General features: G+C 44.8%; 1 protein-coding gene across 5 annotated transcripts in view; it reads right to left on the bottom strand.

Annotated features, from left to right (window-relative positions):
* Positions 1-1,515: 1,515 nt before the first annotated feature.
* The window catches only part of LOC110502025 (SH3 and multiple ankyrin repeat domains protein 3), a 269,703-nt gene continuing 247,991 nt past the window's right edge, over positions 1,516-23,227 (bottom strand). Inside the window, exons 18-26 of one of the 5 annotated variants that reach the window (XR_016488450.1) lie at positions 18,420-18,500; positions 17,936-17,959; positions 17,357-17,487; positions 16,877-16,982; positions 16,216-16,757; positions 14,019-16,114; positions 13,325-13,374; positions 8,302-8,336; positions 2,375-2,512 (exon numbers count right to left, since the gene is read on the bottom strand). Coding sequence is in view for 4 of the 5 variants with exons in the window: in XM_036955942.2 (XP_036811837.2) it covers positions 1,948-2,512; positions 14,019-16,114; positions 16,216-16,757; positions 16,877-16,982; positions 17,357-17,487; positions 17,936-17,959; positions 18,420-18,500 (3,545 nt within the window). In the remaining variant the exon portion in view is untranslated. Of the gene's footprint in view, positions 2,513-8,301; positions 8,337-13,324; positions 13,375-13,557; positions 13,707-14,018; positions 16,115-16,215; positions 16,758-16,876; positions 16,983-17,356; positions 17,488-17,935; positions 17,960-18,419; positions 18,501-23,227 lie in introns of those variants that run through there. The other 4 variants (XM_090208339.1, XM_036955942.2, XM_090208332.1 and 1 more) reach the window with 4 other exon arrangements.

The raw sequence follows: 23,227 nt of genomic DNA, 5'->3' as shown, positions 1-23,227 counted from the left end.
AACATTTCTTCCTCCTGAACACACCATTGTTGTTCTCCCAGAGAGTATGGATCTAACGCTGTGCTGTTGTGTGAATGACACTCACTGTCTCTGACTGTTGAGAGAAGCAACTCACATTACAATTGTTGATTTTGTTTTTTTAAACACCTTTCTTAAGACATCCCGTTCTCCCAAACCATGGTCTCAGATGTATGTAATGATGCTACCGGTCTTCGTTTGGATGAGAACTGTGTGTGTTTGTGAGTGTGTGTGTGTGTCTGGGTGTGTGTTTGGGTGTGTGTGTGTTTGTGTATGTCTGGGTGCCTGAATATAAGGGTGTTATTTGTTTGACTATGTGACTGTTCATGTATATATATGTATATATATGTCTCTATATCTGAGTATGTGTTGAGGTCACAGGGTCACTGGGGTTAAACTGGGATGTCACACCCCTCACTGCCCTTCGGTATGACGGAAGACCGTAAGAAAACAAACAGAAATTAAACCACAACCCTCTTTTCAAGACGTGATGCAACTGTTCATGCTTCTGTTCAGGAAAGGGTGACCATGTAAGGACAGTTCATCAACAGTGGGTTGTATATAGAATACCATGTATAGTTTTACTAAAGTTGTATATTTTATGACAAAATGTCATTTGTATATATCTATTAACTTTTTTTCAAATATATATATTTATATAATTGGTAAAAACAAGTAAATTATTGGTGCAATAAATGTTAAAGTTTTCTCTCTGTCCTTTGTCTAGAAGTAGGAGTCAGATGCTCTTTAGTTTATTACATATCTTCATTTTAACATTCTGTCGTTTTTTCCCCCCTCAAAACTATTTAAATACATTTATATCATATTTATCTATAATATTCCCTTTGGAAACCCAAAGCAAAATGTTTTGATTATGAAAAAAGCCACTAGTGTTGGTTAAACATTCTCCAAATATAATAGATAGCGCTGTCAGTCCTCGAGAAGGTCCCAGGATGGAGGAGTTTTCCCTATGTGGTCTCCAACGCGGAGCTCCGTCTCTGGGCTCAAGTGTCTCTAGTTTAATTCCAATGCCAGGCAGAGAGGAGAGAGGCCCATGTCAGTACTGTCAGTATGTCAACATTATGTTAGTTCTAGATCAGTACTGTGTCTATACTCCTGTGTTCGCTGTCGCTGAGCGGATCTCTGAACTTTCCTTATGGTTAGAGATTCATCCTCCTCCTTCTTCATGCAAACGGGGAATCCTTCAGAGGCCAAAAAAACAGCAGGCAAAGAGATAGAGGGAAGGGCTGGAGGGAGGAAGAGAAGGAGATGTACAAAGAAGGAATGGTCTGTCGGAGAGGTTAAAGGTGTGACTAGAGGAGCAACAACAGAAGCTGTTGCAAGATTCGCTCCTGCAAAGAATTTATTCGAAGTAGAAGTCTAAGTATTGTTATCCATTAGTTTACTCCAATTAGGGCAGGGGTGGTAGGCTTATGGGAATTTAATAAAGAAGGAAAATATATTTCATTAGTTTACTCCAATTTGGGGAGGGGTGGTAGGGTTAGGGAAAAAATATATATAGAACACCTACTCATTCAGTGCAGTGCTGAGAGCAGAGTATTAATACAAAAATGTACACTTTCCGAAACATCCAAATGAAAACAAATTCACCTAAAAATGAAAACTAGCTGCACCTAAAAATGGAGCTAGTTTAAAAGCTCTCTCTTGTTTTCTCTCTGTTTCTGTCTCTCTCTCCATCTCCCTCTCTCTCTCTCTCTCTCTCTCTCCCCATCTCCCTCTGTCTCTCCATCTCCCTTTCTTTCTCTTTCTCTTTCTGTCACTCTCCATCTCCCTCTCTCTCTTGCTCTCTCTCTCTCTCTCTCTCTCTCTCTCGCTCTCTCTCTCCACATCTCCCTCTCCCCATCTATCTCTCTCCATCTCCCTTTCTTTCTCTCCCTCTCTATCCCCCTCTCTCTCTCATAGCAGGGGTCAGCTCTCCAGCAGTTGTTTAAGTGCTCGTTCGATGTTCATGCGGTGTCCCACGCGCGTCACCCCCAGCTCAGCGAAGTCGTCCTTGGTGAGTGCCGGGAGGTGCGAGCCCTCGATCTCGTGCTCCTGAAAGCCGGCCCTGTGCTCCCCCAGGTTGATGCTCTCCAGCCAGTCTCCAACGTCGTACTTGTTCCACAGGTGGAGGGGCTTCTGGTGGAAGGGCCTGAGGGCCAGGAGGGGCGAGCCCAGCCCGGGGGAGTGACAAGGGGACGGGGAGGGGGAGCGGGACCGGGCGCTGGAGCTCCTCATAACGAAACGTACCTCTTTGGGCTCATGGTGCAGGCTGAGGCTGGACGACTTGAGGATGGTGTGGTGCGGCATGGTGGGTGAGGTGGGTAGGCCAAAGCCTGGGAGTCGACTGAGGGGGTCACCCCGATCCGGGGAGCCCGAGCCAGGGCTTGGAGTGCGGCGTGTAACGGGAAAGCGGCTGCCAGGCCGGATGGTGTAGGTGGTGCCGTAGCTTCTCTGGGAAATGGTGTGGAGCTCTCCTAGACTGCTGAAAAGTCTGGAGGGGAGAAATATGGAGAAAGAGAAAGAGAAAGAGAGAGGGTTAAAAGGGGAAGAGGGTGAGAGGGATACAGAGAAAGAAAGGTACAGAGAGAGCAAGCGCAATGGGATGTAGAGAAAGAAAGCCAGAGGTAAAGAGATATTAGAACAACATGACCGTGTTTTTATCTATAAAGCTTCACACAAGTAGAAGAGAGCCACAAGAGCTATTAGATCTGTGGAGCCTTTGGAACATCAAGCCACTCAATGTGGTCTGCAGGGTTAATGACTGTTAGTGAGAGCAAGCTACGTAAACTCACAGAAAGTTCAAAAGCTTCAGTATCTTCAACTATTTAGTTGGATCATGACTTAAAGGCCTACTACAGAATGGCCCACTCTCCTTGGGCTCAGGAGAGAGGAACATACTGAAACATTCTGGAACCGGAACATACTGAAACATTCTGGAACCTGAACATACTGAAACATTCTGGAACCAGAACATACTGAAACATTCTGGAACCGGAACATACTGAAACATTCTGGAACCGGAACATACTGAAACATTCTGGAACCGGAACATACTGAAACATTCTGGAACCGGAACATACTGAAACATTCTGGAACCGGAACATGGTAAAGCATGTGACAGAGCAAAAATGTGTTCTACAGTGCCTTCAGAAAGTATTCACACCCCTTGACAACATTTTGTTGCGTTACAGTCTGAATTTGAAATGGATTAAATTATTTTTTTTCTCACCCATCTACACACAATACCCAGTAATAACGAAGTGAAAACATATTTGTAGAATTTTTGCAAATTTATTGAAAATGAAATACAGAAATATCTAATTTACATAAGTATTCACACCCCTGAGTCAATACTCTGTAGAAGCACCTTTGGCAGCGATTACAGCTGTGAGTCTTTCTAGGCAAGTCTCTAAGAGCTCTGAACACCTGGATTGTGCAACATTTACCCATTATTCTTTTCAAAATTCTTCAAGCTCTGTTAAATTGGTTGTTGGTCATTGCTAGACAACCATTTTTAGGTCTTGCCATAGATGGTCAAGTAGATTTAAGTCAAAACTGTAACTCCACTGTCTTTTTGGTAAGCAACTAGTGTAGATTTGGCCTTGTGTTTTAGGTTATTGTCCTGCTGAAAGGTGAATTAATCTCCAAGTGTCTGGTGGAAAGCAGACTGAACCAGGTTTTCCTCTAGGATTTTGCCTGTGCTTAGTTACATTTAGTTTATTTTTATCCTGAAAATTCCTCAGTCCTTATTATATGTATCAAAGCTGGGACCGAGACACTGAAAAACAGCTTATATCTCAAGGCCATCAGACTGCTTAACAGCAATCACTAACTCAGAGAGGCTGCTGCCTACATTAGGACCCAATCTCTGGCCACTTTAACACTTTAATAAATTAATCACTAGTCACTTTATACAATGCCACTCTAAATAATACCACTTTAATAATGTTTACATATCTTACATTACTCATATCACATGTACAGTGCCTTGCGAAAGTATTCGGCCCCCTTGAACTTTGCAACCTTTTGCCACATTTCAGGCTTCAAACATAAAGATATAAAACTGTATTTTTTTGTGAAGAATCAACAACAAGTGGGACACAATCATGAAGTGGAACGACATTTATTGGATATTTCAAACTTTTTTTAACAAATCAAAAACTGAAAAATTGGGCGTGCAAAATTATTCGGCCCCCTTAAGTTAATACTTTGTAGCGCCACCTTTTGCTGCGATTACAGCTGTAAGTCGCTTGGGGTATGTCTCTATCAGTTTTGCACATCGAGAGACTGAAATGTTTTCCCATTCCTCCTTGCAAAACAGCTCGAGCTCAGTGAGGTTGGATGGAGAGCATTTGTGAACAGCAGTTTTCAGTTCTTTCCACAGATTCTCGATTGGATTCAGGTCTGGACTTTGACTTGGCCATTCTAACACCTGGATATGTTTATTTTTGAACCATTCCATTGTAGATTTTGCTTTATGTTTTGGATCATTGTCTTGTTGGAAGACAAATCTCAGTCCCAGTCTCAGGTCTTTTGCAGACTCCATCAGGTTTTCTTCCAGAATGGTCCTGTATTTGGCTCCATCCATCTTCCCATCAATTTTAATCATCTTCCCTGTCCCTGCTGAAGAAAAGCAGGCCCAAACCATGATGCTGCCACCACCATGTTTGACAGTGGGGATGATGTGTTCAGCTGTGTTGCTTTTACGCCAAACATAACGTTTTGCATTGTTGCCAAAAAGTTCAATTTTGGTTTCATCTGACCAGAGCACCTTCTTCCACATGTTTGGTGTGTCTCCCAGGTGGCTTGTGGCAAACTTTAACCGACACTTTTTATGGATATCTTTAAGAAATTGCTTTCTTCTTGCCACTCTTCCATAAAGGCCAGATTTGTGCAATATACGACTGATTGTTGTCCTATGGACAGAGTCTCCCACCTCAGCTGTAGATCTCTGCAGTTCATCCAGAGTGATCATGGGCCTCTTGGCTGCATCTCTGATCAGTCTTCTCCTTGTATGAGCTGAAAGTTTAGAGGGACAGCCAGGTCTTGGTAGATTTGCAGTGGTCTGATACTCCTTCCATTTCAATATTATCGCTTGCACAGTGCTCCTTGGGATGTTTAAAGCTTGGGAAACCTTTTTGTATCCAAATCCAGCTTTAAACTTCTTCACAACAGTATCTCGGACCTGCCTGGTGTGTTCCTTGTTCTTCATGATGCTCTCTGCGCTTTTAACGGACCTCTGAGACTATCACAGTGCAGGTGCATTGATACGGAGACTTGATTACACACAGGTGGATTGTATTTATCATCATTAGTCATTTAGGTCAACATTGGATCATTCAGAGATCCTCACTGAACTTCTGGAGAGAGTTTGCTGCACTTAAAGTAAAGGGGCTGAATAATTTTGCACGCCCAATTTTTCAGTTTTCAATTTGTTAAAAAAGTTTGAAATATCCAATAAATGTCGTTCCACTTCATGATTGTGTCCCACTTGTTGTTGATTCTTCACAAAAAAATACAGTTTTATATCTTTATGTTTGAAGCCTGAAATGTGGCAAAAGGTCGCAAAGTTCAAGGGGGCCGAATACTTTCGCAAGGCACTGTATATACTGTATTTTCTATGATCTATTTCACCTTGCCTATGCTGCTCGGCCATTGCGCATCCATATACTTACATGTACATATTCTCATTCACCCCTTTAGGTTTGTGTGTATGTAGTTGTTGGGGAATTGTTAGATTACTTGTTAGACATTACTGCACTGTCGGAACTAGAAGCACAAGCATTTCGCTACACTTGCATTAACATCTGCTAAACATGTGTATGTGACAAATAAAATGTGATTTGATTTGATTTTGACAAGCATACCCATAACATGATGCAGCCACCACTTTGCTTGAAAATATAGAGAGTGGTACTATTGGATTTGCCCCAAACATAACACGTTGTATTCAGGACACATTTTTTGCATTATTACTTTAGTGCCTTGTTGCAAACAGGATGCATGTTTTGCAATATTATTATTCTGTACAGTCTTCCTTCTTTTCACTCTGTCAATTAGGTTAGTATTGTGGAGTAACTACAATGTTGTTGATCCATCCTCAGTTTTCTCCTATCGCAGCCAGAGTTTCTGTAACTGTTTTAAAATCACCAACGGAGTGAGTGCATGCAATTAATTATGTGACTTGTTAAGCAAATTCTTACTCCTGAAATTATTTAGGCATATTTAGACATTTCAGCTTTTCATTTTTAATTAATTTGTAAAATAATTGAAAAACATAATTGCACTTTGACATTATGGGGTATTGTGTGTAGGCCAGGAACAAAAATCTAAATTGTAATCCATTTTAAATCCAGGCTGTAACACAACAAAATGTGGAAAAAGTCAAGAGGTGTGAATACTTTCTGAAGGCAATTCCCTCGGTAGTCTTTCTCTCTGTACTCTCTCTCTCTGTAGTCTCTGTCTGTAGTATCTCTGTCTGTAGTCTCTCTCTCTGTAGTCTCTGTCTGTAGTCTCTGTCTGTAGTCTCTGTCTGTAGTCTCTCTCTCTGTAGTCTCTATCTGTAGCATCTCTGTCTGCAGACGTTCTCTCTGTAGTCTCTCTCTCTGTCTGTAGTCTCTCTCTCTTTGTAGTCTCTATCTGTAGCATCTCCGTCTGTAGACTTTCTCTCTGTAGTCTCTCTCTCTGTCTGTAGTCTCTCTGTCTGTAGTCTCTGGCTGTAGTCTCTCTGTCTGTAGTCTCTGTCAGTAGTCTCTGTAGTCTCTGTCTGTTGTCTCTGTCTGTAGTCTCTTTCACAGTAGTCTCTCTGTCTGTAGTCTCTCTGTCTGTAGTCTCTCTGTCTGTAGTCTCCCTGTCTGTAGTCTCTCTGTCTGTAGTCTCCCTGTCTGTAGTCTCTCTGTCTGTAGTCTCCCTGTCTGTAGTCTCTCTGTCTTGTATCTTTCTTTGTTCTCTTTCGGTTTCCTCTCTCCGGTCACTGGCATATGGACGCATGAGACACGAGAGCTGCATACCGTCTAGCTAGTGGAAGATGATCCAGCAACACCAAGCTCACTTTGACAGAGCAATTCACTGAGAGTACCTCTGCTGATCACTCTCGATCTTTCACTCCCTCTCTCACTTTCCTTCTCTCTTTTGTAAATTACTTTAGTGAAACTTCATTCCGTCTCATTGCCAAGCGAGTTGTCCTCTCACACTCAGAGTCCTCATCAGCATTTCCTTAGCTCCCACTGCTCAGTTTCACTGGTGCCCATTCTAAATCCCACTGAGACTCAGAAACTGTCAGCCAACATGGTAGCTCCAGTCTCACAGACGGGACCCAGAAACTGGTACAGTTTCACTAGTGGCCATTCTTAACTCTATAGAGACTCAGAAACAAGTCCTGACTCCCAGCATGGGAGGATAGCTTTTCAGATGCCCATTTTTAAACTCTACTCTGAACTAACTTTGACATGGAAGCCATATTCCCTCTTAAAACCCTTACCCTGACTCTCAAATAGACATGAAATGGCATGTTTTTCTTTAATGGCCCAGTATAAAGCCATGTGGATGTGTGATGGAGGGTTTGTGGTTCTGTCCTGTCACAGGAACATGATACAAGCTTCCTGTAACCTCCAACAAATTACAGAGCTGTAGCATAATTGGTCAAAACCTGACCATGACTTCAACCACACACACAAACAAGAACACACGCAAACATACACAAATAGAAGCAGTGAACATTATTTACTTGTGTCAGCATATTTTGGGTCAAAAAGCTGACCATGCATGCAGTAAGAGTAAGGGTCATGTCTCTATTGCGCTACAATAGACAGGGGTAGGGCTCTGTATGGGGGAAAAAATGGTCTTCTCTATGGGAAAGAAAGGAGAGAGTGAGCTATGGCAGCTACAACACTAACTCAGTCCTCACACTGCAAATGATGTGCAAAGTAACGTATTCATACGACATCCCAGTGCTTTCCATGAATCTCACTACGGATTGTACTCTGTGTGCAGTGTTAGATAATGTTAGTAATGGTTTGATTATTTGTCTATGCTTGACGCTGTTAAATCACAGTGCAGTGTGAGTCCTGAGAGCTTTGAGGTGAAGAACAGTCAATACCGCAGGAATGAGAGGAGAGAGTGAGGGGTTAAGGGGAGGGAGGGGTGGAGAGGTGGGAAACAGCCAAGGCATTTGTGTGTGTGTGTTGGGAGAGGGCTATGTGGCATGGGTTTAAGACGTAAGAGGGTTGGTAGCTACAGAGGTAGGCGGAGTGAGATGACATGAACTCCATGCGCACTTACACAGTCGTCTTGCCCTCCTGGGCGTACAGTCAGTTCTAGACCAATCAGATCAGTGCAGCGTGGCGGAGCATGCAAGGTGAGCAGAGAGAGAGCAATGGGAGAGAATGTTAGCATCAGTCCGTGAGACGTAGCCTGCTAGTCACACCTGGCTGCTTTAGATAACTCCGCTGGCCATGTCAAGCCAATGTTTGTGTGTCTGTGTGTGTGCATGCATGGTTTGTTTGTTTGTTTGTTTGTTTGTTTGTATGTATGTATGTATGTATGTATGTATGTATGTATGTATGTATGTATGTATGTATGTGTGTGTGTGTATGTGTGTGTATGTGTATGTGTGTGTGTGTGTGTGTGTGTGTGTGTGTGTGTGTGTGTGTGTGTGTGTGTGTGTGTGTGTGTGTGTGTGTGTGTGTGTGTGTATGTTGCATGTGTTAGTGTGTGTTTATGTATGGTGTATGTGTGTGTTTGACATGACAACGACAACAGAGTTGAGTAAATCAGAACCCGATGAGTCCAGCAGGCCACATGAGAGAGAAATGAGAACACTATTCACATCTCAAACACTGAACAAAACAATAAAGAATTCAAACCAAAATAAAACAACAAGAAACAGGATGAATGGCAAGAGTCTCCTGACTCTGTGTGTTTGTGGGTTTAAACTCAGGTTATGGAGACTCATAGTAATGTACAGTATAGTAGAGTAAAGTGTATAGTGTAATGTGTGATAAGTAATTAGTCAGTGGACCAATGCCATCCCCAACACAATCACTGATATCAAACAGAAACATATGTAACATAAATCAAAGATCAGAGAAGAACAGAAGGCCAAGACCACAACTCAAACCAATGACAAACATGACTTCCTGAACCAGCTAAAACTATGACAACATAGCATGAGTGGACATGAATGAATGAGACATATAGCATTTGTGGCGGTATGGATACATATGAATGGGACAGACAGGGAATGGTGTTAAATGTATGGAGGAACACTGAGTGAGTGATCACACCACAGAAATCACACGAGTGAGTTCTGCAACTGTGTGAAGAATGAGAGGGAGGAAGAGACAGAAAGAATAACTGTGTGTATAATTTCTGCTTTTCCTTCATTTAACTGAAAAGGAAAAGTCAGTAGAAAAATAAGTATCGGATGATGTTAGGGGCGGGACGAAGCAAAGGGGTTGATGTTGATTGGATAAGGTCAAGACGAGTGAAATTAACTGAGAGAGAGGAGTGGGCCAATCAGAACACTCTGTCACATGACACATGTGACATCATGGTATGAGGGAATATAGGTGATGTCAGAGTCCAGCTCTGGGATTGGCTGAGTTGACGGTATGTGATACTTGCTTCAAACACATGGTGAAATATCCAACACATTTGCTTTGCTATGCTATATGACTAACCATAACTACTCTATAAAATGCTATAATAGTAGTGTCCCTCAGAACCTTATCTGAGAACATTGCTGAGCTTCATGGAGAGAGAGTTGAGGCGAGCTCGCAGGCCGCCACTACTGTTCCTATCCACAACGAGGTCAGGGTGGTACTGGTAGTCATAACTGGTCCTCCTGCTCAGTAGACAAACACAGGCATCAGGGTTCCATCTCAATAGTCCTAAAATCACTTATTTTCTTCTCGCTTTCCTCTTCCCTTATTTACTTAATAGTCACCTCATCATATGATAGGAACTGGACAGGTGAAAGTGAATTCCAATTAGGCATCCCACATGTTGCTTTCACCTGTCCAGAGCAGTTCGGTGCAGATTAAGGTGAGGAGGTGAGGAGAGGAATCCATTTGAAATAGAAGACTATTGCTATCCGTAAGGCTGGTCAACTGAGCCTCACACTAACTAACTACATCTAAACGATTTATACTCTATAGCCACTATCCCCTACCTACATCCACCAATCACTATTCATTATGTGATCAACATAAAATATAAAAGGCTACTAAATTAAGGAAGTCCAAACTAATAATAACAACTAAAGCACATTCATGTAAATGCAAGCAAATGTGGATTAATATTTCTACAATTGGTGACAGTTTACCCCACTGCATCTCTGCTGATGTGCTTGAAGCTGATTGAGGGGGTGGGAGGGATCGTTCATGTAGCCCAATCTCTCTGAATGTTAAAGGGACAGTTCACTCCAGACAAATGTCAGATGTTTTTATACCTAAAAAGTTTGGCTAAAAGTTGTGTAGTCCATAACCAACATGTATGTAATTATATTGTATAGATTATCTTATATATAGTATGTGTAGATCCTGCTATTGTATATGCATCAGGAGAAGTCTGCAGATTCCATTCATTATTTGGTATCAGACATCTGACAGACTTTTGGGTTGTTCTATCCCTTTAAGCAGTCAGAAGACCATAGTGGAAGGAGAGTGTGAACATGGTTGGTGGCAGAAAGGAGAGAGATGGTAGGAATCTAAGGAGAGAGAGAGAGCTTGAGATAGATGTTAACCATAACCACAGATCTAGGATCAGATTACCCAACCCCCAATCCGTAACTTAAACCACGTGGTGTTAAAAAACGATTTGATCCAGTATCAGTGGTTAGAGGCACCTTTTACCCACTCCAGCTGAACACTGCACATAGGAGAGAGGGAGGTGTGTGTGGAGAGGGTCAGTTGGTAGGGTCATAGGTCAGGTCATAGGTAAATATCAGAGGTGAGTGTATGTGTGTGAGATGAGAAGAAGCGTTCAGGAAGTGCATGCCTCCAGGCCCTGTGTTACCTTGTTTGCATTGACTGACTGATCGACCAACCCAGCACACACACGTGCATGCACACACACACAGTGTTTTATTGACTGTTATTAGATTTAGAGCTGATTTACTGACTAGATACAACAAAGCCGACTGTGGATGGCAGGCCAATGCTGTCACCATGGAAACTGGGAACAGAGTGTAGAACTCAGCATGTTCCAGGTGGTCTATAATCTCTGTACTGTACAGAATTACATAATCAAATTATTTGAGATGATCTGAGGTTTACTCAGTCTAGACCTAGCAGTCCTAATGAGAGAATATGTACTGTACATTGTACATCTTTAAAGAGCTACACAAAATAATCTTTAAATCTCCAATCAGTTACTGAAAATACAGTGCCTTGCGAAAGTATTCGGCCCCCTTGAACTTTGCGACCTTTTGCCACATTTCAGGCTTCAAACATAAAGATATAAAACTGTATTTTTTTGTGAAGAATCAACAACAAGTGGGACACAATCATGAAGTGGAACGACATTTATTGGATATTTCAAACTTTTTTAACAAATCAAAAACTGAAAAATTGGGCGTGCAAAATTATTCAGCCCCCTTAAGTTAATACTTTGTAGCGCCACCTTTTGCAGCGTTTACAGCTGTAAGTCGCTTGGGGTATGTCTCTATCAGTTTTGCACATCGAGAGACTGACATTTTTTCCCATTCCTCCTTGCAAAACAGCTCAAGCTCAGTGAGGTTGGATGGAGAGCATTTGTGAATTTGTGATTCAGGTCTGGACTTTGACTTGGCCATTCTAACACCTGGATATGTTGATTTTTGAACCATTCCATTGTAGATTTTGCTTTATGTTTTGGATCATTGTCTTGTTGGAAGACAAATCTCCGTCCCAGTCTCAGGTCTTTTGCAGACTCCATCAGGTTTTCTTCCAGAATGGTCCTGTATTTGGCTCCATCCATCTTCCCATCAATTTTAACCATCTTCCCTGTCCCTGCTGAAGAAAACCAGACCCAAACCATGATGCTGCCACCACCATGTTTGACAGTGGGGATGGTGTGTTCAGGGTGATGAGCTGTGTTGCTTTTACGCCAAACATAACGTTTTGCATTGTTGCCAAAAAGTTCAATTTTGGTTTCATCTGACCAGAGCACCTTCTTCCACATGTTTGGTGTGTCTCCCAGGTGGCTTGTGGCAAACTTTAAACGACGCTTTTTATGGATATCTTTAAGAAATGGCTTTCTTCTTGCCACTCTTCCATAAAGGCCAGATTTGTGCAATATACGACTGATTGTTGTCCTATGGACAGAGTCTCCCACCTCAGCTGTAGATCTCTGCAGTTCATCCAGAGTGATCATGGGCCTCTTGGCTGCATCTCTGATCAGTCTTCTCCTTGTATGAGCTGAAAGTTTAGAGGGACGGCCAGGTCTTGGTAGATTTGCAGTGGTCTGATACTCCTTCCATTTCAATATTATCGCTTGCACAGTGCTCCTTGGGATGTTTAAAGCTTGGAAAATATTTTTGTATCCAAATCCGGCTTTAAACTTCTTCACAACAGTATCTCGGACCTGCCTGGTGTGTTCCTTGTTCTTCATGATGCTCTCTGCGCTTTTAACGGACCTCTGAGACTATCACAGTGCAGGTGCATTTATACGGAGACTTGATTACACACAGGTGGATTGTATTTATCATCATTAGTCATTTAGGTCAACATTGGATCATTCAGAGATCCTCACTGAACTTCTGGAGAGAGTTTGCTGCACTGAAAGTAAAGGGGCTGAATAATTTTGCACAGACAATTTTTCAGTTTTTGATTTGTTAAAAAAGTTTGAAATATCAAATAAATGTCGTTCCACTTCATGATTGTGTCCCACTTGTTGTTGATTCTTCACAAAAAAATACAGTTTTATATCTTTATGTTTGAAGCCTGAAATGTGGCAAAAGGTCGCAAAGTTCAAGGGGGCCGAATACTTTCGCAAGGCACTGTATATAGATTTTACATTATAATGGTGGAGTCTCAGAGAGATACAGTACTAAATGTATATAGGTTATATATGGAATTACACATAGTCATGTTTTATGGCCCTCCACAGGAAGCAATTTACTAGTTACTGTATGATGAGCCTGATGTCTCATTGTATTGGTTGAGAGGTCAGGAAGTGGATCATGCAAACAAGGAAACAACTGACATGGCAGTTTGATAAATACAAATAAAAAAATCTGAAAATGTAAGTAGGGTTATTCCATTCCCATGGGGTTAGTTGTTAGGCTGGTTAGGAAAAAAATATAAAATGTCCTTGGGTTTACCCTAGAAGCTATAAACTTAAGGTTTACTCTCTTCCATGTCCGTGTCACATCTGTAGGAATACAAAGGACTTTCAGTAGAACAGTGAAAATAAAAGAAATGGCGTGTCAAACAGTCACTCCACAGGTATCATGGATGGAAGCTGCATTCTGATGAAGGTTCCACACCAACATGTCTAAGAGTAATCTCAACTCTAACCCTATTACCCCACCTTAATATTGCTGATACCATATGGGGATCGCTAATGGCCTGTTTGACCTAGCATTGCTAAGGAAGACTAACGCTAGCATCGTACCATTGCCTAGGTGTGTCTTCAACCCTCAGTCTTTCTTATTTACTTACCACTGCAGTCGGCTGTGCAGGGGATAGGGCGGCAGTGGAATACTTCGTCATGGGAAAGAGCAAACCATGCACAACACACCCAGCAGTGATCATTAGAATTCAATGTTTACAAAAAAATGATGCTTTGTTTTTAACCTAACGTGGAACTATTTGAACAGTAACAGCTGAGTGGATATGTAAAAGCTGTGTAGCCTAATGGAACCTTGCTTTCATCCACCCAAAAGGTGTTGGATTCCTTCTTGATTCTTGATTACTTGAAGGAAGGGAGGAAAGAATGATGCATCTTGAAGTACTTGAATAGGGCCTAAGGTTGGTTTGGCCATGTTCAGTTAGCCTCCCTCTGTCCTATCTTACCTGGCGCCTGTCACAGGGGACTTCCTCCCAGGGTCCAGCGATGACCCCAGTGGCTCCTCCTCCCCCAGTGACCGGGTATCCTTATTCAGCTGCTGCAATCTGGAACTTAGTTCCCCCATCACCGATGGTTTCCCCCCCTCCTCACCCCCCAGCCCCAACCCCAACCCCCCTAGACTCCCCAGACTCCCCATCCCTAACCCCACTCCGGGTCCTCGCGCCTCCATCTGGTCCCCCCACAGCTTGGACCTCCTCTGGAAGAGGTAGCGGGGCCTCCCGGGGCCTCCAACCAGGCCAGATATAGAGCCTGACCCTAGGCCTCCAGAACCCAGGCCTCCAGAACCCAGGCCTCCAGAACCTAGGCCTCCATGCCCCAGCCCTGCCCCTCCGGCTGCTGCTGCGGCTAGAGAAGCCGCCTGCTGCTGGGATAACAGCTCGCTGTCAGAGCTCTGCTTCAGCAGCGGATCCCTGAAGGTGACCGGGCCTTTACTGCCTCCAAAGTGGGACTTGAGCCGGGGCTTGGGAGGCACTGGCGGCTTGTCGAGCACGAAGGTCTGCCCGTCGGCATAGGAGGTGTGTGTGTCAGCGGGTTCGCCACTCTCTGAGGACAGAGTGGACATGCTGGAGACGGTGGACACAGTGCTAGTGGTCTCCAGGTGGTGGTCTCGCTCTCTCTCACTGGAGCTGCGTGTGTCTGCCTCCTCCACACCAGAGTCTGCTGCTGAACCAGACTCAGCCAGCAGGGCTGGAGGATGGGGCTGGTCCGGGTATGAAGGTTTCCCTGAGACGACTGCTCCTCCGGGGGTAGGCTGTAGGGGAGGGCCCTGGGGTTGGGTGGGGGTCAGGCTGGGGTTTGGGGTGGTGGTGGAAGGGGTGAGGAGAGTAGGGGTTGTAGGGGAAGTGATGGATTTAGACTGGGGTACAGGGGTCCCTTGGGCTTGGGCTTGTGAATTGGTCAACAACCCATTGGAAAACTCATCCGGAGGTGGGAGCACCCCGATCTTCTTCAGCTCCTCTCTGGTCTCTTCATCACTGGAGGACAGCATGGCTGGAGGTAGGCTCACTGTGTAAGGCTCCACATCTTCCTCTGAACTGCCCTGGGCCAGGGGAGCCTGGGCTGGGCTGGAAGGGCCCTGGCCCTGGGCCTGGGGCTGAGAGGCAGATGGGCTGGGCGACAGAGCCCGACTGAGGGAGGGTTTACTGGGCTCGGTAGCTAGGGAGGTGGGGGTTTGCTCCAGCCCTGGTCCCAGCCCCACCGCCTGGCCGTTACTGGTGGCATGGACCATGATTAGTCCAGCTGTCTTCTGTTGTGATGTGTCCATGATACTGATCAACATACTCTTCTTATCTTCCGTTCTCCTCTCCTCCTTCCTCTCCTCCCCTCTTCCCTCCATCTCCTGGCGAAGCAAGGCGGGTGATGACACTCCCCACTGGGATTTACTAGCCTCGGGCGACCCCGGCCTCCCGCCCCCATGCTGAGGCTCTTTGGTCTGGCTTTCGATGAAAAGCGAAGCCCCCTGACCTCCAACACCAGCCCTGTCCTGTTTAGTCCTGGGCTCAGGGCTGCTGGCGGGGGACTGGCTCTGGGAGGTAAGTGCCCGCTCCCTTGCGGCCAGCGCAAGAGCAAGGGGTGAGTTAGGGTCCAGGGGCTTCCCTGTGAGTGGGTGGATGAAGGTAGTGCCGCCAGGTGAGGGGCGCAGGGCCAGGGCGGGGGGTGGCAGCTGGCCTAGTTCTCTGCTGAGCAGGCGCTCATCGATGGATCTAGATGTGGTGTAGGAGGGGGGCTCAGGGGCAGACCCCGACCCCCCCTCCATGGTCCCCACCGACTGGAAGACTGTGGATTTCCTCCGCTCCTCTAGTCGGCGCTCTCGGTCCTTCACGGCGCCAGCGATAGCGACAGCGAACGGCCCTTTCCCCTGTAGCAGGGCCTCTCCCTGGAGACGCGTACGCTCGCGCTCCACCTTCAGCTGCTGCTGGTAGTAGTCGGCCCGGCTGGTGTGTGTGTGGCTGTGGGTGTGTGGGTGTCGGCCAGAGGGGGAGGTCTCTCGGGAGTGGGCAGCGGCCAAGGCGATGCTGGCTCTCTCCTGTGCGTCCTCCACCTGGAGGGGTAGATAGGACAAGAAATTAGAAACTTAAACTTCAAAATAAACTTTGTTCACTTGCTATAGTAACAATAATCAGAATAAATAGAATAACCTACCTGTAGCTGTTTCACCAGAGGGCTCTTCTTGCGCTGGGGCTTGGTGGGTGTGTACAATCCAATACTAAACTGGCCAACATTGGCGTACGGGTTGTCAATCACCCGGCCTTTCCGTTTGATTCGCTCTGGTGGTGTAGCGGATGCGGAGGGGCGGGGAATGTCGGTGGGCTCCACGGGTAAGTGGGAGGAATCTTGTAGAATAATCATTGACCTTGCCTTCTTCTGGCGTTCGGCGTGGGAGGACTGGCGGGGTGATGGGTCGTAGGGCCGGTCCAGGTCCAGGGAGGAGGGCTTGAAGCTGGAACGACCTCCAGGGTCATGACCCTGACTATGACCCCTGGCAGGGGGAGGAGGGGGGCAGAAAGCAGGAGGAGGGCCAGTGTCCAGGTAGTAGAGGGAAGGGGGAGGAGGAGGTGCGGTCTGGGGAGGGGGCGGGATAGAATGGGAGTGGGAGTGGTCTCTGAGGCTGTCCGTCATTGAGGAGCTCCGGGGGAAACGGTGTTCTCCAGCCAAAACTGACAGACGGTCCTCCTCAGTCGCACCTGGAGAGGTCAGGGGAAAAAGGTCAGAGTTAGATAGAGAGCCTAAAGCAGTACAAATATGCTGCACTACAGTTGTCAAGTTATTGATTGAGTACTGTACTAAAGGTGAAAGGTGTTACCGAATGACTTGGTCCTGGACATCCCTCTAGGCAGCTGCATATGAGCCCTCTCCATCCTTGGGTGGAGCCCACCATGTAATGCCATGCCCTGCCTCTCAAACAACGACTGCAACACAAACACACACACACACACCCACACACACACACACAGAGAAATACACATTGGTTTCAGACACACACATTTTACACAAAACATAATGTACTGTATGTGAGTGTGTGGGAGGGTATATATGCTGATATTATTCTGCGGCTAGTAGGTCTGTGTCACCAGGGTTGGCCTGTGTATGTGAATATGTGTGTATGTGAATATGTGTGTATGTGAATATGTGTGTATGTGAGAATGTGTGTTCAGATATGTATGTTTGTGTGAGTGCGTGGGTGGGTGGGAGAGAGAATGTGCATCGATTTGTTTCTGCGCATGTGTGTGTGTGTGTGTGTGTGTGTGTGTGTGTGTGTGTGTGTGTGTGTGAATATACTCACACTGATCTCTGATTGTGTGATTCTCCTGCCGGTAGGTCTCTGTTTGACAGTGGCAGCTCTGTAGTCGGCCTCTGTGGGCTGGGAACGTAACGTCACAGGCTCCTGAGGCGCTAGCATCTCATCTAGCCTTTCTGTACAGGGATCACACAGACAACACAGTTTGAATACAGCTACACAGCACGTATGGACCAAAATACTTTTTACAAATTGTGAGTGTTTACACACAATGCACAGCTCCTTGTCCCTATCAAACATCTAGACAATATCACATCTACACACAATATCAACACAACCATGCAAGCCTACATGTGTTCAAATACATTTACAGTTGACAATTACAACATGCATATCATACAACTAAAGAAACCTTCACTATGTTGGATCGGAGGCACGGTGTATAGCGTCTGAGTCTGATATCTTTGGGAGCATCCAGATTGAGAAGCAGGTCCTAACTGACTGACTGACTAACTCAGAGCTCAGTGCCCATGCTGTGCCGGTGCTTCATCTATAATGAACAGTGTATCTGTCACGCTCAGAGAGGCCATGATGATGCCTCAACTGGTTTCCACTCAGGCTCACCTCCTCTCCTCCTCCGGACGGAAGCTTGGTGAAAGAGAGATCATGTCAACGATGACAGAAAACGCTGTGGGTCAGGGTGTGTGTGTGTGTGTGTGTGTGTGAGACAGAGACAGAGAGAGAGAGAGAGAGAGAGAGAGAGAGAGAGACAGAGAGAGAGAGAGAGAGAGAGAGAGAGAGAGAGAGAGAGAGAGAGAGAGAGAGAGAGAGAGAGAGAGAGAGAGAGAGAGAGAGAGAGAGAGAGAGAGAGAGTGAATGCATCAAAGAGAAAGGAAATGTCAACAGGTGAAGAGAAAGAAAAGATCATGCTGTCAGAGCTAAAGAGATGTTCTAAGTTGTATGAAGGCAGGAAGCATATTTTAACCACGGTTAAGTGAATAGGGGAGAGAGAAACAGAAAAAGAGAAAGAGAGAGTGGGGAGATATGTGTCAGTGTTTGTTTGTGTACAAATGTGTGAATGTTTGCATCTTTGTGTTCTCACACTAACCCAGTTCCTCCAGTTCGGCGGTCATAGACTTGGAGCGCAGTGTCAAAGTGGTACTGGGGGCTCTCTTGGGTGGCGGGGGAGCTGTGGAGAAAACACAGGGTGAGGATGATGATGTTGAAGGTGAGGAGGAAGGCCCTTTGACCCTGCTGTTCAGCGCCCTGCGAGCGTGGCCCAGCCGGAAGCTCCATCCTGTCTTCGCAGCCTTCCCCTGGGCAACTTGGGGAAAGCTGGACGACTTGTTCAGGCGGGTAGACACACTCTTTTTGATCATCCCTCTCTCTTTCCCCCCGTCACACACACACTCTCACACACACTCTCACACACACTCACCACTCCGGTGGGGAGTACATTCTGCCATGCGGCATTGGCAGAGGAAGACAAATAAATAACTGTAAATTCCACAGCTCGGAAATACACTACCACACCACAACATTCACACCAGTCCACTTACAGTCATCTCCGCTAGCATCCAAAACCACCGAAGACCCTAGTATAGCCTACTAACTATTACAGATCAGCTCACTATTAGTGCTGTGACAGTCCACAACCACTACCAAACACTTACATATAATTATTAGAATATCCAGTCCACATCCAAATAACACCAGAAAAGCTCACTGTTAACATGTGACAATACAATCCTTCAAAATAGATAGTCCATACCATCACAGCATCAATTACTAGAGTACAATACCTCCCACTGTGCTATATGACATGTGTAGCTACACATTATCACAGCTAAAATACACCAGCACAGAGTCACACCTTCACAGCCTATGAAATCCATGCTGCAGCTCACCACCCAACACACTGTATCATCTGTGCATGTTAAAATACAGCAGCATACCTCCCAGTCTCTGCACAATACAATACAGCACCTCATTCAATATACTGTCAACCAGCCAGTCCCGTCTCAATGCACCATTGTGGAGAGATAAAACGGATCAGCAGAACATCTGGATGCTACCACATACTGGCTACGCAGCTACACTGAGCAGCCATAGATCTGATCTAATCTCGTCCATACGCTATCACTTCATCACCGGTCAGCATATTCATTTAAACTACGGAGAGAGAGAGAGACAGAAAGAGAAAGATCGAGAGAGCACTAAAGAGAGAGTATTGCAATGCTTCATTCAAACACACAGCATGTTGCTATGGCTACCATGGTGGTAGCAAGGTTTGGCTTGGTGCAGAGGGATGTGTGTGAGCTATGAGGTGTGTGTGTGTGTGTGTGTGTGTGTGTGTGTGTGTGTGTGTGTGTGTGTGTGTGTGTGTGTGTGTGTGTGTGTGTGTGTGTGTGTGTGTGTGTGTGTGTGTGTGTGTGAAAGAAAGAAAGAAAGAAAGAGAGATAGAGAGAACGAGAGAGAAAGAGAGAGAGAGAGCGAGGGCGGGGGATTGTGAGAGTGTGTGAGAGTGTCTGCAGAGTTAGGAACTGGAGAAAAAGTTGACTTGGAGCAGCAGTGCTGCCTTTTAGAGTATTAAATACAGCTTAGAACAGCTAAGAACATCACAGAACAACCACGCAGAGCAGAGCCGGCTCAGTAGAACTTCATGGGGTAGTTTAGGATTCAGGATTTTATTTGGATCAACAGTATCTGTTGCAAAAGCAGCTGGGATCAAAACATAAAAAACATCAAACATGACATAGTACATAACAATAATAGACAAGGACAGCTCAAGGACAGAGCAACATACATTTTCTTGAAATACAGAAATACAAAAGGTCTTGTGCTGACAAAACACTTAACAGAAACATATTACTTTACATAAACATACAAGTTATTTAGGTCAGCAAAGGGAAAGGCGTGGTGCTGTGAGGTGTTGTTTTATTGTTTTCTTAAAGCTGATTCTGCTGTTTGATTGGGTAATTTGAGATGGAAGGGCGTTCCATGCAACCATGGCTCTATACAATACTGTGTGTTGTTGTTTTGGACTTGGAGACTGTGAAGAGACCCCTGATGGCATGTCTTGTGGGGTACATACAGTATGCCTGTCAGAACGGTATGTTATTTGAACATGCAGACAATTTGGAATTTTCATCACAGTAATATTTATCATAAAAACAAGAAGTGATGCCGTCAATCTTTTTCTCTATTTTAAGCCAAGTGAGACTGGCATACATCTTTTTGATATTAGGCCTCTTTTTACAGTGAAGGGCAAGATGTGCTGCTCTGTTGTGGGCCAACTGCAGCTTTCCTATGCCCTTTTTTGCAGCTCCTACCATATAACTGGGAAATAGTCAAGATGTGAAAAAATCAGCGCCTGCAGGTCGAATGTGGTGTTAAAAAAAGCAGAGCAACTCTTTATCACAGACAGACCTCTTCCGATCTTTACAACAATTGAATCAATATTCCATGACCATGACAATTTGCAATCTAACATCACACCAAGAAGTTTGCTCAGCAGCCACATCATTCGTTACCAGATTCAGCTGAGGTCTTAGGGAATGATTTGTACCAAATAAAATGCTTTTAGTTTTGGATATGTTCAGGACTAGTTTATTACTAGCCACCCATTCCAAGACTGACTGCAACTCTTTGTTAACCTCGTAAGGGTCACTAGCTGGGGTTGCTGATGTGTATATGGTTGACTCATCAATGTAAATAGACACACAGGCATTTTAAGGCTACTGGTAGATCATTAGTAAAAATAGAGAACAGTAAAGGACCAATACAACTGCCCTGCGGAATACCACACTTTACATGTTTAACATTAAATCATATTCCATTAAAGAAGACCCTCTGTGTTCTATTGGATAGATAGATCTCAACCCATGATATGGTAGACGATATAAAGCCATAACACATACAATAACAGATTATTGTCAATAATATCAGAGGCTGAAGTAAAGTCTAACAATACAGCTGCCACAATCTTATTATCATCAATTTCTTTCAGCCAATTACCAGTCATTTGTGTAAGTGCAGTACATGTTGAGTGCCCTTCACTATTAGCATGCTGAAAGTCTGTTAATTATTCACAGAGAAATAACATTATATCTTGTCGAACACCAAGCTGATTGGTTGTCTGTTAGAACCAGTAAAGGATGCTTTACCATTCTTGGGTAGCGGAATGACTATAGCTTCCCTCCAGGTCAGAGGACAAACACTTTTACCCAGGCTCAGATTAAAGACATGACAAAACAGGAGTGTGTCACGAATGTCACGAATACCACCGAAGGTGGCTCCCCTTCCTGTTCGGGTGGCGCCGGTCTACTAGCTGCCACCGATCCCTTTTTCCTTTTAATTTGTTTTTGTCTAATTGTTTTCACCTGTTCCTTGTTGGGGTTTTGGGATGGGTGTTATTTAAGTTTGTTTAGCCCGCTGGTGTTTGTGCGGGCTTGTGGTTATTTTACTTTAGTGGTGTTTGTGTAATATTGGGTTTTCGCTGTCCGGTATCTTGGTAACAGTGGGATTGGGTTTTCGCTGTCCGGTATCTTGGTAACAGTGGGATTGGGTTTTCGCTGTCCGGTATCTTGGTAACAGTGGGTTTGGGTTTTCGCTGTCCGGTATCTTGGTAACAGTGGTTTGGGCTTTCGCTGTCCGGTATCTTGGTAACAGTGGGTTTGGGTTTTCGCTGTCCGTTATCTTGGTAACAGTGGTTTGGGTTTTCGCTGTCTGGTATCTTGGTAACAGTGGGTTTGGGTTTTCGCTGTCTGGTATCTTGGTAACAGTGGGTTTGGGTTTTCGCTGTCCGGTATCTTGGTAACAGTGGGATTGGGTTTTCGCTGTCCGGTATCTTGGTAACAGTGGGATTGGGTTTTTGCTGTCTGGTATCTTGGTAACAGTGGGATTGGGTTTTCGCTGTCTGGTATTTTGGTAACAGTGGGTTTGGGTTTTCGCTGTCTGGTATCTTGGTAACAGTGGGTTTGGGTTTTCGCTGTCCGGTATCTTGGTAACAGTGGGATTGGGTTTTCGCTGTCCGGTATCTTGGTAACAGTGGGATTGGGTTTTTGCTGTCTGGTATCTTGGTAACAGTGGCATTGGGTTTTCGCTGTCTGGTATCTTGGTAACAGTGGGTTTGGGTTTTCGCTGTCCGGTATCTTGGTAACAGTGGGATTGGGTTTTTGCTGTCTGGTATCTTGGTAACAGTGGGATTGGGTTTTCGCTGTCTGGTATCTTGGTAACAGTGGGATTGGGTTTTCGCTGTCTGGTATCTTGGTAACAGTGGGTTTGGGTTTTCGCTGTCCGGTATCTTGGTAACGGTGGGATTGGGTTTTCGCTGTCTGGTATCTTGGTAAGAGTGGGATTGGGTTTTCACTGTCTGGTATCTTGGTAACAGTGGGTTTGGGTTTTCGCTGTCCGGTATCTTGGTAACAGTGGGTTTTCGCTGTCCGGTATTTTGGTAACAGTGGGTTTGGGTTTGTTGCGCCTGTGTTTTGGGCTTCACCCATGTTTGTCCCTGTTACTGTGCTTGAGGACATTAAAGTGTTTTTTCCCGTCTACCTTCTGCTCTCTGCGTCTGACTCCACACCCATCACTATCCTGACGTTACAGAGTGGCCATATAGTCTACTACCATCCTCAGTAGCTTTACATCTAAGTTGTCAATACCAGGTGGTTTCTTATTATTGATAGACAACAATAATTTCTCCACCTCTCCCACACTAACTTTACAGAATTCAAAATGACAATGTTTCACAATGTTTTATAATGGCTCACAGTCTGTTGTTGGAATTTCATGTCTGAGTATACCCACTTTGCCAATGAATTAGCCATTAAAATAATTGGCAATATCAAAAGGTTTTGTGATGAATGAGCCTGAGTTGAATTAGCATTTCTGAATATACTTTAATTTAAAGTACTT

The sequence above is a fragment of the Oncorhynchus mykiss genome, chromosome 2 (assembly GCF_057628025.1).
Source record: "Oncorhynchus mykiss isolate SJ-2025 chromosome 2, ASM5762802v1, whole genome shotgun sequence".
Taxonomy (NCBI): Eukaryota; Metazoa; Chordata; class Actinopteri; order Salmoniformes; family Salmonidae; genus Oncorhynchus; species Oncorhynchus mykiss.
The sequence above is the reverse complement of the archived record's forward strand: the minus strand, read 5'-3'. Positions and strand labels throughout refer to the sequence as shown.